Source organism: Salvelinus namaycush, chromosome 1 (genome assembly GCF_016432855.1).
Source record: "Salvelinus namaycush isolate Seneca chromosome 1, SaNama_1.0, whole genome shotgun sequence".
NCBI lineage: Eukaryota > Metazoa > Chordata > Actinopteri > Salmoniformes > Salmonidae > Salvelinus > Salvelinus namaycush.
The window spans coordinates 19000744-19015290 of NC_052307.1; the positions used below are offsets into that span (position 1 = coordinate 19000744).

The 14547-nt window shown below is 41.9% G+C and overlaps 1 protein-coding gene across 1 annotated transcript in view; it reads left to right on the top strand.

Annotated features, from left to right (window-relative positions):
- LOC120050808 (spermatid perinuclear RNA-binding protein-like) overlaps positions 1 to 10947 on the top strand; it is a 30023-nt gene extending 19076 nt beyond the window's left edge. Inside the window, exons 11-17 of the mRNA XM_038997342.1 lie at positions 2751 to 2959; positions 6845 to 7009; positions 8527 to 8661; positions 8835 to 8975; positions 9086 to 9212; positions 9943 to 9993; positions 10859 to 10947. Of these exons, the coding sequence (XP_038853270.1) occupies positions 2751 to 2959; positions 6845 to 7009; positions 8527 to 8661; positions 8835 to 8975; positions 9086 to 9212; positions 9943 to 9993; positions 10859 to 10947 (917 nt within the window). The remainder of the gene's footprint in view (positions 1 to 2750; positions 2960 to 6844; positions 7010 to 8526; positions 8662 to 8834; positions 8976 to 9085; positions 9213 to 9942; positions 9994 to 10858) is intronic.
- The last annotated feature ends 3600 nt before the right edge of the window (positions 10948 to 14547 follow it).

Here is a 14547-nt window from a genome sequence, read left to right on the forward strand (position 1 = left end):
TTCCCTCCCTCAATATCACTCCTCGTCGGCCTGGGCATTTAGATTAGAACACACCTTGAACACCTGCCGTGCTGATCTAGTACAGAATCAGAATCCTCTGTATAGAATTAGACCTAGAAAGTACTGTACAGAATGAAACTACTCAGTTGTTCAGAATCACAATGTACCACATACAGTTGAAGTTGTAAGTTTACATTCACTTACGTTGGAGTCATTTAAAACTTGTTTTTCAATCACTCCACAAATTTCTTGTGAACAAACTATAGTTTTGGCAAGTCGGTTAGGACATCTACTATGTGCATGACACAAGTAATTTTTCCAACAATTGTTTACAGACAGATTATTTCACTTATAATTAATTCACTATCACAATTCCAGTGGGTCAGAAGTTTACATACACTAAGTTGACTGTGCCTTTAAACACCTTGGAAAATTCCAGATAGGAATTTGATAGGCTAATTGACATAATTTGAGTCAATTGGAGGTGTACCTGTGGATGTATTTCAAAGCCTACCTTCAAACTCAGTGCCTCTTTGCTTGACATCATGGGAAAATGAAAAGAAATCAGCCAAGACCTCAGAAACAAAGTTGTAGACCTCCACAAGTCTGGTTCATCCTTGGGAGCAATTTCCAAATGCCTGAAGGTACCACGTTCATCTGTACAAACAATTGTACGCAAGTATAAACACCATGGGACCACGCAGCCGTCATACTGCTCAGGAAGGAGATGCATTCTAACTCCTAGAGATGAACGTACTTTGGTGCGAAAAGTGAAAATCAATCCCAGAACAACAGCAAAGGACATTGTGAAGATTCTGGAGGAAACGGGTACAAAAGTATATATATCCACAGTAAAACGAGTCCTATATCGACACAACCTGAAAGGCCGCTCAGCAAGAAGCCACTGCTCCAAAACCGCCATAAAAAAGCCAGACTACAAGTTTGCAACTGCACATGGGGACAAAGATTGTATTTTTTTGAGAAATGTCCTCTGGTCTGATGAAACAAAAATAGAACTGTTTGGCCATAATGACCATCGTTATGTTTGGAGGAAAAAGGGGGAGGCTTGCAAGCCGAAGAACACCATCCCAACATCATGTTGTGGGGGTGCTTAACTGCAGGAGGGGCTGGTGCACTTCACAAAATAGATGGCATCATGAGGGAGGGAAATGATGTGGATATATTGAAGCAACATCTCAAGACATCAGTCGGGAAGTTATAGCTTGGTCGCAAATGGGTCTTCCAAATAGACATTGACCCCAAGCATACTTCCAAAGTTTTGGCAAAATGGCTTAACTTCTCTGCGCTACGGATCCCTTTTACGGGATCATTTTCCTAAACAACCACTGAATTGCAGGGCGTAAAATATTTATAATCATGCAATCACAAGTGAAATATACCAAAACACAGCTTAGCTTGTTGTTAATCCACCTATCGTGTCAGATTTTGAAAATATGATTTGCAGCGAAAGAAATCTAAGCTTTTGTGAGTGTATCAATCAATGCTAGAACAGTTAGCCTTATATTAGCTTGGTCACGAAAGTCAGAAAAGCAATAAAATTAATCGCTTAGCTTTGATAATCTTCGGATGTTTGCACTCACGAGACTCCCAGTTACACAACAAATGTTATTTTTGTTCGATAAATATTACTTTTATAACAAAAAAACCCATTTGGGTTGCGCGTTATGTTCAGAAAACCAAAGCCTCGTTCCGTTCAACGAAAATTCCAAAAAGTATCCGTAATGGTCGTAGAAACATGTCAAATGTTTTTTATAATCAATTCTCAGGTTGTTTTTAACAAACATAATCGATAATATTTCAACCGGACCGTAACCTATTCAATAAGAGAGAAAAAGAAAATGGAGAGCTACCCTCTCGCGCGCAGGAACTAATCAGAGGACACCTGACTACTTTTGAGAAATCTCGCTCATTTTTCAAAATAAAAGCCTGAAACTATGTCTAAAGCCTGGTCACAGCCTGAGGAAGCCATTGGATTTTTTTTATTTTTTAAATCACTTCAGGTTTTCGCCTGCAGAATCAGTTTTGTTATACTCACAGACAATATTTTGACAGTTTTGGAAACTTTGGAGTGTTTTCTATCCTAATCTGTATTATATGCATATTCTACGACCTGGACCTGAGATATAGTCCGTTTACCTTGGGAACGTTATTTAAAAAAATATATATATATAATAATCTGACCCCTAGGGTCATGAGGTTTTAAGGACAACAAATTCAAGGTTTTGGAGTGGACATCATCACAAAGCCCTGACCTCAATCCTATAGAAAATTTGTGGGCAGAACTGAAAAAGTGTGTGCGAGCAAGGAGGCCTACAAACCTGACTCAATTACACCAGCTCTGTCAGGAGGAATGGGCCAAAATTCACCCAACTTATTGTGGGAAGCTTGTGGAAGGCTACTCGAAATGTTTGACCCAAGTTAAACAATTTAAAGGCAATGCTACCAAGTACTAACTGAGTGTATGTAAACTTCTGACCCACTGGGAATGTGATGAAATAAATAAAAGCTGAATTAAATCACTCTACTATTATTCTGACATTTCACATTCTTAAAATAAAGTGGTGATCTTAACTGACCTAAGACAATTTTTACTAGGATTAAATGTCAGGAATTGTGAAGAACTGAGTTTAAATGTATTTGGCTAAGGTGTATAAACTTCCGACTTCAACTGTGTACTTTTGATTGATGTTATTGAAGGCCTGTATGGTCTCCATGTTTCCTCCTCCTAGTTCTGGACAGTGAGATGATGGACCCCAACCACCCCATGAACGCCCTGATGAGACTGAACCAGGTCCACCCGGGGCTGCAGTATAAGCTGTTGTCCCAGTCTGGCCCGGTCCACACTCCAGTTTTTACCATGTCTGTGGACGTACAGGGCACTGTCCATGAGGCCTCTGGCTCTTCTAAGAAGACTGCCAAACTCAAAGTAGCACTTAAGGTAAAAAACCTATTTCTGTATATGTCACAGGATTAGCAAATGGAGTAACTTGAGGTTCGTCCGAAGCTAGGGGGCAGTATTTTGATGTTTGGATAAAAAACGTTCCCAAAGTAAACTGCCTATTTCTCAGGCCCAGAAACTAGAATATGCATATAATTGGCAGATTAGGATAGAAAACACTCTAAAGTTTCCAAAACTGTCAAAATATTGTCTGAGTATAACGGAGCTGATATTGCAGACGAAAATCCAACCAGGAAGTGCTGTTTTTCTGAAACAGTTCCATTGCACGCCTATCCTTCATTTTTGAGTTTATTTATTTGAGTTTATTTTATTTTTACAGGGACAGTGCACATTAATCAACGTTTCAGTAAAAGTGCCGGTTTTAGCCAGCCGGCTAATTTTCAACCGCAGTCCCTGGGCAGGTTATTAAAAACAATTACAATATAGACAATAGCAGCATGGAATAAGACGTAGCATACAGACAGAGCAACATAGAACAAAAAGCAGCAAGACAAAATTCATAAAAGCAACAAAGTGTTTCCACACCTCACAAGTTACAGACAACAGACATGGAAAGCGGCAACACACAGCTAGGGACCATGTTCACAAATCTGATTGACCTTTAGCCATGTCTTCAAGCATTTTGTGAAAGTGTGATATGTGGTGCAGTTATGTGTGTCTGATGGCAGTGTATTCCAGACATGGGAAGCTCTCACAGAGAAAGCGGATTTACTAAAGGTGCTTTTCCTTAGGGGAACTATACAGTCACCTCTCATGGCAGACCTTGTAGATCTGCTGCCATATGTTTGGGTTTTCTGTTTAACAAAAATACTGAGTGGAGGGGGAGCCAAGCCATTTAGGATCTTGAATACAAGACATGCGTCGGTGTATTGCACAAGATTTTCCCAACTCAGGAGCTCATGCTTTCTGAGGATGTGACAGTGATGATGGCTATTGGGCTTCCTATCAAGCACTTTGAGAGCCTGTTTGTAGACAGACTGAATAGGTCTTACTGTTGTACAGCAAGCTTGGGCCCAACTAGTCAAGCAGTATGTTAAGTGAGGGAGTATCATAGATTTGAAGTACAGTTTTGCTACCTCTGTAGTCAAACAATTTCGTATAAATCGGAAATTAGCTAGGTTGAATTTGGTTATTTGAATTACCTTTTTCACATGCTTTTTAAAAGAGAGGTTGGAATCAAGTATGATGCCAAGGTACTTAAAATCAGATACCACCTGGAGCTTCTCCCCTGACACATAGACATCTGGCTCAGTAGCATCTGTTGCCCTCTTTGTGAAGAACATGCAAACAGTTTTTTTCACATTGAGATGCAAACACGAGTCACTGAGCCACTTTGTAACCTGGACCATTACAGTAGTGAGTTCTTGTGCAGCTTGTTGTTTGCTCTTTGCATGCACATATATCACTGTATCATCTGCATACATTTGAACTTCAGACCCAGTACAGACAGAAGGCAGATCATTAATGTACAGGCTGAACAGGAGGGGCCCCAGTATTGACCCTTGGGGCACACCCACATCATAGCTAAGAGTGGGCGACAGCTCATTGCTCACTCTGACACACTGAGTTCTGCCTTCAAGGTATGATTTCATCCATCTCAAGGCATCGGGGGAAAAGTTGAACTTGGACAATTTTGTGATGAGAATCTCATGGTTAACAGTATCAAAAGCCTTCCTTAGGTCCAGAAACACAGCCCCAACAACGCCCCCTTTGTCCATCTTGGACTTCACATTTTCCAGAAGAAAGCAGTTGGCCGTTTCTGTGGAGTGTTTCGCTCTGAAGCCAAACTGCATGGAATGTAATGTGAAGGGGCTGTTGTTGAGGTGGGCAATCAGTTGTTCTGCTACACACTTTTCAACAACCTTTGACACCACAGGTAGTATACTAATGGGCCTGTAGTTACTCACGTCAGCAGGGTCGCCTGATTTAAAGATGGCCGTTATTATGGCCGACTTCCATACCCTTGGAAACACCCCGAGACCAATAGATGTGTTGGTGACCTTAGTAATGGGGCCAATGAGTGACTCTTTGTAGTTTTTAAGAAAGGTAGAGTCCATCCCAAACACATCTTTGGCTTTAGAGTTCTTTAGTGAGCTAATCACCTTGTCCACCTTTGACTCAGAAACCTCCCTTATGATGAAGACAGGTTGAGCATCATTTACTAGCACTGAGCCCAAGAAACCAGTGGAGGGGTTCTGTGTCAGTACCCTGACAGAGTCACTAAAGTAGGAATTGAAGGCTATTGCTATTTCGACTGCATCCTGTGTTAGATTGTTATTCACCATGATTTCTAGTCTTTTTGCAGTGTTACTATGGTCTTTCCCTGTTAACTTTTTTAGATTCTCCCAGATCAGTTTAGAATTTCCCTTTGCTTCACCAATTATGTTAATAAAAAAGTTTGCCTTGGCCTGTCTGATTTCTTTCATCACCTTATTTCTCAACATGGTAAACCTACGTCTGTCATGCTCTAATTTGGATCTTAGGGCTATTTTTAGATAATAATCTCGTTCTTTCATCAATTTCCAGATTTCTCCATTTAGCCAAGGAAGAGTGCTCTTTTGGCCAGGTTTGGATTTGATTTTCTTTAGGAAACCATTTAATGTAGTCTGGATTGTGGATAGAAAAACTTGACTATCAGCTTCCACGTCTGCATAGGACAAGAGATCATTCCAGTTAATTCCCTTAATTGCTAAAGGGATAGCAACCAGATTCCTTTCCCTATGGTTTCCACAGGGTGTGAACAGTCTTTAGACATAGTTTCAGGCTTTTATTCTGAAAAATGAGCGAGAATGATCACATCGCGTCAGTGGATAGCCAGATGTCCTTAGATTTGTTCATGCGCGCGCCACTGGAGCGAGACCTTTTCTTTCTCTCTTCTATTGAAAAGTTTACCGTCCGGTTGAAATATTATCGATTATTTATTGTAAAAACAACCTGAGGATTGATGATAAAAAACATTTGACATGTTTCTACGAACTTTACGGATACTTCTTGGAATTTTCGTCTGCCCGTCGTGACCTGCACGAGCCTGTGGATTACTAAGCAAAACGCGCCAACCAAATGGAGGTTTTTGGATATAAAGAGAATCTTTATGGAACAAAACTAACATTTATTGTGTAACTGGTAGTCTCGTGAGTGCAAACATATGAAGATCATCAAAGGTAAGCGATTTATTTTATTGCTTTTCTGACTTTCGTGACCAATCTACTTTGCTGCTAGCTATTTGTAATGTTTTGTCTGCTGAGAGCTGTCCTCACATAATCGCATGGTTTGCTTTCACCGTAAAGCTTTTTTGAAATCTGACATGCCAGGTGGATTAACAACAAGCTAAGCTGTGTTTTGGTATATTGCACTTGTGATTTCATGAAAATTAAATATTTTTAGTAATTTAATTTGAATTTGGCGCTCTGCAATTCACCTGATGTTGACACAAATGATCCCGCTAAAGGGATCGGTGCGCCAAGAGGTTTTTAATTTGGGAGAACGGGCTTGTGGTAATGGCTGGAGCGGAATCAGTGGAATGGAATAAGATGCCATTCCATTTGCTCCGTTCCGGACATTATTATGAGCTGTTCCCCTCAGCAGCCTCCTGTGAATGGGCAACATGTTACGAGAGGATGAAGATTAACAGTTAGGACAGGCAGAGGACAGAAGTGGATTTTGAACAAAGACGTAGAATCATCTGTACATGTACTGTAGCACTGTGACACGGACAGTATTACATGGACTCATGGCAGATATGACAAAACATTTGGGTGCTCTCTATCATGATAGCACACCGTGTCCAAGTAAGTGCTGCTCCTCTAGATCTTACAGTGCATATTATTTGACCACCCCTTTGTTCCTCTTGCTCATGGTCTCCAGGTCCTACAGGCTCTTGGTTACCCAGCTGGCTTCGAAGTGGACCTGGACTCCCTGAGCGCTGATGAGAGATCTGACGGCGAGGGACGCAACCACAGAAGTGAGAGAAACGACAGAATGTCCACCAGCTCCAGAAGCAACTCTGTCACCTCCACAGACACATGCGAGGTAACCACACAACCGTCACACTGACAACACGAGGTAACCTCACAACCTTCACACTAGGGCTGGGCGGTATACCGTATTTTACTATATACCGGTATTGATGCACGGACCGGTTTGGGTTTTTACTTTATCTTCTATAACGTTATTTGAATGTTTGGTTTGTTAAATGTGATACGCCGCGTGTAACGTCCATTTTTATAGTTTACTCCGCTACTTGAGTCATCCCGCTCCGCTCTCTCTCTCTCCACACAGACCTAGTCCCTCCCCCTGTCACTCAAGGAGCGCATTTGTTGTTGCTTGACCACGAGACACTTGTTCAGTCTGCATGGTCAATGCAGCACATGCAACAATGTTTCCAATTTGATCTTAATATAAATCCACAAGCGTTCTATAAATACAATATTAGTTTGTGTTTCTTACATCTGCGAACAGCTAGTTTGTATTTTCTTATTAAGTTAAGCTAAACCGTGTTGCTAGCTAACTAGCTAATAAAAGTACTGAGTCAGAGCAAACGTAGCTAGCTAATACAGCCTGATACCAGTACTGGTGGAGGCCTAAATCAGCATGTTGTTTGTGCAACAGTATCTTCTAAATCAAAGAGGAATAGGCGAAGCATGAATATGTTGGCTATATGAATAAAGATTTAATGTAGCCAAAGATTATAGAGTCCCCTAGGAAACACGGAACATCACTTTGGTTCCTACCCTGTCACAATAACTCGTCCATGGCATTTTCATTCGTTGTCATGTCAAACAACACTGTATTCAAAGTGCCCACTATTATTTATATTCTAACTATAGAATTATAATAAACATTCTATTTCCATGATTCCAAAAGTTCACCCAAGTGTTTTGATGTAAGTCGCAATTTCAACATTTGGTTAAAAATAAGGCCTAGTATTTTTGCCCGTATTGGGGAAGTGTGAAAATGATCTCAAATGAGTGCAGGAAATGCAGAAATTGATGGAAATGCAGGAAATTATTTTAGGTTGAATTGAATAGTATAAAACAATCAGAATGGAGAAAGACCCATTAAAATAATTTAGAATATATGTGTTGCCACCCAAGGGTCACGCACTTCTCATAAAGCAAATGTATTACTTTTATTAATCAAAACGTAAAATACCGTCAAAAAATTGAAAAATACCATGATATATTTTGGCCATCTCGCCCACCCCTATATCACACTATAACCGCTCGAGGTAACCACACAACCGTCACACTAACCGCACGAGGTAACCGCATAACCGTCACACTAACCGCACGAGGTAACCGCACGAGGTAACCGCATAACCGTCACACTAACATGACAACCTGTTCTGTCATAACAGAATTTGAAAGCTCAGTATTCAGGTCCAGATTGTCTGACTTTCATTGTGTTTGCTTATAAGTGAGAATGATGTTAGATTGGTGTACATCCCTGATTTAATGTTTTGTGTGGTTCACCGACTGGACTCATCCCTAACCGTGCTCAGTTCAACTATACGGAGGTAGTGATTTCCCCCAAATTATCATCCCTAGTCCCGCTTCCCAGGCCCTCTCCTCACGGCAGGTGGCAAGAACCCAGTGATGGAGCTGAACGAGAAACGCAGAGGCCTGAAGTATGAACTCCTATCAGAGACTGGCGGCAGCTACGACAAACGCTTCATCATAGAGGTCTTTATCCACACACACCACAGCCTTGCACCTGCTTGACCTTTCACTTTACATTATTTTCATCTGACTTATCTATTGTTTTTAAATGAATCTAGAGCTTTGCTATTTCACTGGGCAGTGAAATGGCCCTAGTGTAGTTCTGAATGATTGACAGTGTGTGGTGTGTACTGTAGGTGGAAGTTGATAAACAGAAGTTCAGAGGCTCTGGGCCCAATAAGAAAGCAGCGAAGGCTAGTGCTGCTCTCTCTGCTCTGAAGAGACTCTTCTCTGACTCAAAAGACCCCCGCAACAAGAAGAGGGTGCCCAGGACACTGGTGGGTGGACAAACATCACTGTCAGCACATCCATGGAATTCATATTAGTCGTGCAGCATACGTCCGAAAGTATGGAAAGGTGACGCCATAACGAATGTGTGTGTTTGCAGGTGAAGAGAACTGTGTCGTCAACCGTGTCTATCCCAGTCCATGCCCACAGCAGGCCTAGAACCAGGCCAGTGATGCACAGAGCACCTTACATCAGCGCTCCTCCTACCCATGGGTACCTCCCACCAGGTAAGACCCGGGGCTTGGTGTGTAAGTGCGTGGTTCGTCAGGTTTGGAGTCAAATTCATTTAAATTCCAGTCAATTCAGGAACAACACTGAAATTCCATTTCTCTTCAATGCTTTAAAATTGGGACCATTTGGAATTTGGTGAATTTTCTGAATTGACTGGAATTTAAATTGGATTGACAACAATCCTGGTGTCTGTTAGGTTGTTGCTATACACTGAGTATATAAAGCATTAAGAACACCTGCTCTTTCCATGACATAGACTGACCAGGTGAATCCAGTTGAAAGCTATGATCCCTTATTTATGCCACTTGTTAAATCCACTTCAAACAGTGTAGATGAAGTGGAGGAGACAGTTTAAAGAAGGATTTTTAAGCCTTGAGACATGGATTGTGTGTATGTGTGCCATTTGATGGTGAATGGGCAAGAGAAAAGATTTAAGTGCCTTTGAATGGGGTATGGTAGTAGGTGCCAGGCACACTGGTTTGTATCAAGAACTGCAACGCTGCTGGGTTTTTCTTGCTGAACAGTTTCCTGTGTGTATCAAGAATGGTCCACCACCCAAAGGCGCTTTTGACGCCTTGTAGAGTCCATGCCCTGACAAACTGAGGCTGGTCTGAGGACAAAAGGGAGGGGGGGCAACTCAATATTAGGAAGGTGTTCCTAATGTGTGGTATACTCGGTGTAGAAGTACTGCTCCTGTAACCCAAGTTCCTTGACCTCTGTTTTCAGGCTATGGAGCTCCATATGGCTATGGTCCTGCCGCTGCCTTCCCTGCCTATGGTAAGCAGGGGCCAGCAGCTACTAGACCGTGTCATGCATGTGCTTGTTGTTCCACCTCACCTTTCCATTTCCTGATTTCTTATTGAGGGTGGTCAGACATAGAACAGTCAAATGTGAGATCAGCATTTTATCCGCACTTTTCCATTTTTGATCTCTTGAGTGGTACAGTCCACTTGACTGATACACAGGGCTAGACTATGTTCTAAGTTTAATTTGAATGGATAGACTACGTTTTTTAAAATTTTCTTTGTAGGTTTTTGCTCGAATGCCCGCTGTAATGTTCCCTGTTCTACAATTGTCCCCTGTCTTCCATCTCTCACCACGACTCCGATTTAGGACGGCTGTTCACCCCCATGTGTACAACTTAGACAGAGACTTTAAAAAATATGATATGATTGTTTTTATTTTATACTTTGTATAGTTTGTTTTGTATGATGTTATATTTTTAATGGTACAAAAATACTTGCTTGAATGCACTGTAAAATCTTTCTTGTTCAATGGATATTGATTGTCCATACATTTTTGTTATTAATACGTCTTTTGTTCCTAATCTATACATTTAATTGGTTACTTGAGTTGTTTGAGACGTATTTTGAGATATACAATTGAAAAAAATAAATGAATATTATTTATCAGTTGAGTACCAGTACTTCTTGACTTGCCTAGCGTTCTGAAATTCACAGCTAGACCAATGTCACCACTTTTTTTTTTATATCCACCACAATCCTCTCATTCTTCACCTAATCCAACACAGCAAATCATGACCAAAAATGGCGTCATGTCTAGTGTGTAACACTGATTCCTACAGGCCACGGTCGTAACTACAGTCTCTCTGCTCCCTCCCCTTCTTTCTCCCTCTCTGTAGGTGAATTGTACATTGACGGTGCCTTTTACCAGCCACAGACAATTGCCACTCCTATTATAATTCACCTGGGTCCTCAGGATTTCTTTTGATCTCGCAGCCAGTGGGGGATGACTTGACATTTTGAAACTTCCCGTTTCCTGTCTGACCAGGTCTTATCTACCTTACTAAGGCTGTCCAAATTCTCCACCCTTTTCACGTATTGTGCAAGTGCACACAAGGGTGGAGAATCGGGACCCATCTTTCTGAGCAGACATCAATCCAAGAAGGAGAAGAAGCACAACATTGTCAGGGTTGGAACTTTCCTGTGTGTTGCAATACTTGACTATCTTTTATATCTATTTGAAATAGTGGAAATGTGCTGTTTGGGAATTGTCGTTGCATAACACTGCAATATTTGTGTGATATAAACTCAGCAAAAAAGGAAACGTCCTCTCACTGTCAACTGTGTTTATTTTCAGCAAACTTAACGTGTAAATATTTGTATGAACATAACAAGATTCAACAACTGAGACGTAAACTGAACAAGTTCCACAGACATGTGACTAACAGAAATGGAATAATGTGTCCCTGAACAAAGCAGGGGAGGGGGTCAAAATCAAAAGTAAGTCAGTATCTGGTGTTGCCACCAGCTGCATTAAGTACTGCAGTGCATCTCCTCCTCATGGACTGCACCAGATTTGTCAGTTCTTGCTGTGAGACTCTTCCACCAAGGCACCTGCAAGTTCCTGGATATTTCTGGGGGGAATGGCCCTAGCCCTCACCCTCCGATCCAACAGGTCCCAGACGTGCTCAATGGTATTGAGATCCGGGCTCTTCACTGGCCATGGCAGAACACTGACATTCCTGTCTTGCAGGAAATCACGCACAGGACGAGCAGTATGGCTGGTGGCATTGTCATGCTGGAGGGTCACGTCAGGACGAGCTTGCAGGAAGGGTACCACATGAGGGAGGAGGATGTCTTTCCTGTAACGCATAGCGTTGAGATTGCCTGCAATGACGACAAGCTCAGTCCGATGATGCGGTGACACACCCCCCCCCCCCAGACCATGATGGACCCTCCACCTCCAAATCGATCCCACTCCAGAGGACAGGCCTCGGTATAACGCTCATTCCTTCAACGATAAACGCGAATCCGACCGTCACCGCTGGTGAGACAAAACCGCGACTCGTCAGTAAAGAGCACTTTTTGCCAGTCCTGTCTGGTCCAGCGATGGTGGGTCTGTGCCCATAGGCAACGTTGTTTCCGGTGATGTCTGGTGAGGACCTGCCTTACAATAGGTCTACAAGCCCTCAGTTCAGCCTATTGAGCACTGGTGGAGGGATTGTACGTTCCTGGTGTAACTCTGGCAGTTGTTGCCATCCTGTAACTGTCCCGCAGGTGTGATGTTCGGATGTACCGATCCTATGCAGGTGTTGTTACACGTGGTCTGCCACTTTGAGGACGATCAGCTGTCCATCCTGTCTCGCTGTAATGCTGTCTTTGGCTTCTCACAGTACGGATATTGCAATTTATTGCCCTGGCCACATCTGCAGTCCTCATGCCTCCTTGCAGCATGCCTAAGGCACATTCATGCAGATGAGCAGGGACCCTGGGCATCTTTCTTTTGGTGTTTTTCAGTCAGTAGAAAGGCCTCTTTTTAGTGTCCTAAGTTTTCATAACTGTGACCTTAATTGCCTACCGTCTGTAAGCTGTTAGTGTCTTAACGACCGTTCCACAGGTGTATGTTCATTAATTGTTTATGGTTCATTGAACAAGCATGGGAAACGGTGTTTAAACCCTTTACAATGAAGATCTGTGAAGTTAATTCGTAAAAATCCAAATATCTTTGAAAGACGGGGTCCTGAAAAAGGAACGTTTTTTTGCTGAGTTTTATATATATCACACACACACACACACACACACACACACACACACACACACACACACACACACACACACACACACACACACACACACACACACAGTACCAGTCAAGTTTGGACGCAGTTACTCATTCAAGTTTTAATTATTCTTTTTTTTACCATTTTCTACATTGTAAAATAATAGTGACAACTTCAAAACTATGAAATAACACACATGGAATCATGTAGTATCCAAAAAAGGGTTAAACAAATTAAAATATATTTGAGATTATTCAAAATAGCCCCCCTATGCCTTGACAGCTTTGGACACTCTTGGCATTCTCTCAACCAGCTTCACCTGGAATGCTTCTCCAACAGTCTTGAAGGAGTTTCCACATGCTGAACACTTGTTGGCTTCTTTTCCTTCACTCTGCGGTCCATCTCATCCCATACCAATTGGGTTGAGGTCGGGTGATTGTGGAGGCCAGGTCTCTCCTTGGTCAAATGGCCCTTACACAGCCTGGAGGTGTGTTGGGTCATTGTCCTATTGAAAAACAAATGATAGTCCCACTGAGCGCAAACCACTGGCGTATTGCTGCAGAATGCTATGGTAGCGTGCCTTGAATTCTAAATTTTTCACTGACAGTGTCACCAGCAAAGCACCCTCACGACACCTCCATGCTTCATGGTGGGAACCACACATACAGAGGTCATCCGTTCACCTACTCTGCGTCTCACAAAGACACGGCGGTTGGAACCAAAAATCTCAAATTTGGACTCATCAGACCAAAGGACAGATTTCCACTGGTCTAATGTCCATTTCTCGTGTTTCTTGGCCCAAGCAAGTCTCTTATTCTTAATGGTGTCCTTTTAGTAGTGGTTTCTTTGCAGCAATTTGACCATGAAGGCCTGGTTTACGCAGTTCCCCTAAACAGTTGATTGTTGAGATGTGTCTGTTACTTGAACTCTGTGAAGCATTTACTTGGGCTGCAATTTCTGAGGCTGGTAACTAATGAACTTATCCTCTGCAGCAGAGGTAACTCTGGATCTTTCTTTCCTGTGGCGGGCCTCATGAGAGCCATTTTCATCATAGCGCTTGATGTTTTTTTGCGACTGTACTTGAAGAAACGTTCAAAGTTCTTGACATTTTCCGGATTGACTGACCTTCATGTCTTAAAGTAATGATGGACTGTCGTTTCTCTTTGCTTATTTGAGCTGCTCTTGCCATAGCCCTATTTGGTAAAATACCAAGTATATACTATCTTCGGTATACCACCCTTGTCACAACAGAACTGGTTGGCTCAAATGCATTAAGAAGGAAGCAAATTAACTTTTAACAAGGCACACCTGTTAATTGAAATGCATTCCAGGTGACTACCTCATGAAGCTGGTTGATAGCTTTGCACACTCTTGGCATTCTATCATCAAGGCAAAGGGTGGTTACTTTGAAGAATCTCAAATCTAAAATATATTTTGATTTAACACTTTGGTAACATGATTCCATATGTGTTCTTTCATAGTTGTGAGGTCTTCACTATTATTGTACAATGTAGGAAAGTGTACAAATATAGAAACCCATGAATGAGTAGGTGTGTCCAAACTTTTGACTGGTACTTTGTGTGTGTATGTATGTTGTTACGAGTTTAATTTGTAAGTTCTGTAAAAACAATTTTCACATTTTAAGTGTTAGGAGAGCGTAGACTAGTATTAGTCTACGCTTAAAAAAATGTCCTAGTAGCAGTTAATAGCATAACTCTACTCAGGCCAGCACATCTTGAATGATATCTACAACCAGGAAGTAAAACTCTCAATTTCTGTCTCCATCTTTCTCTCTCACACGCACACAC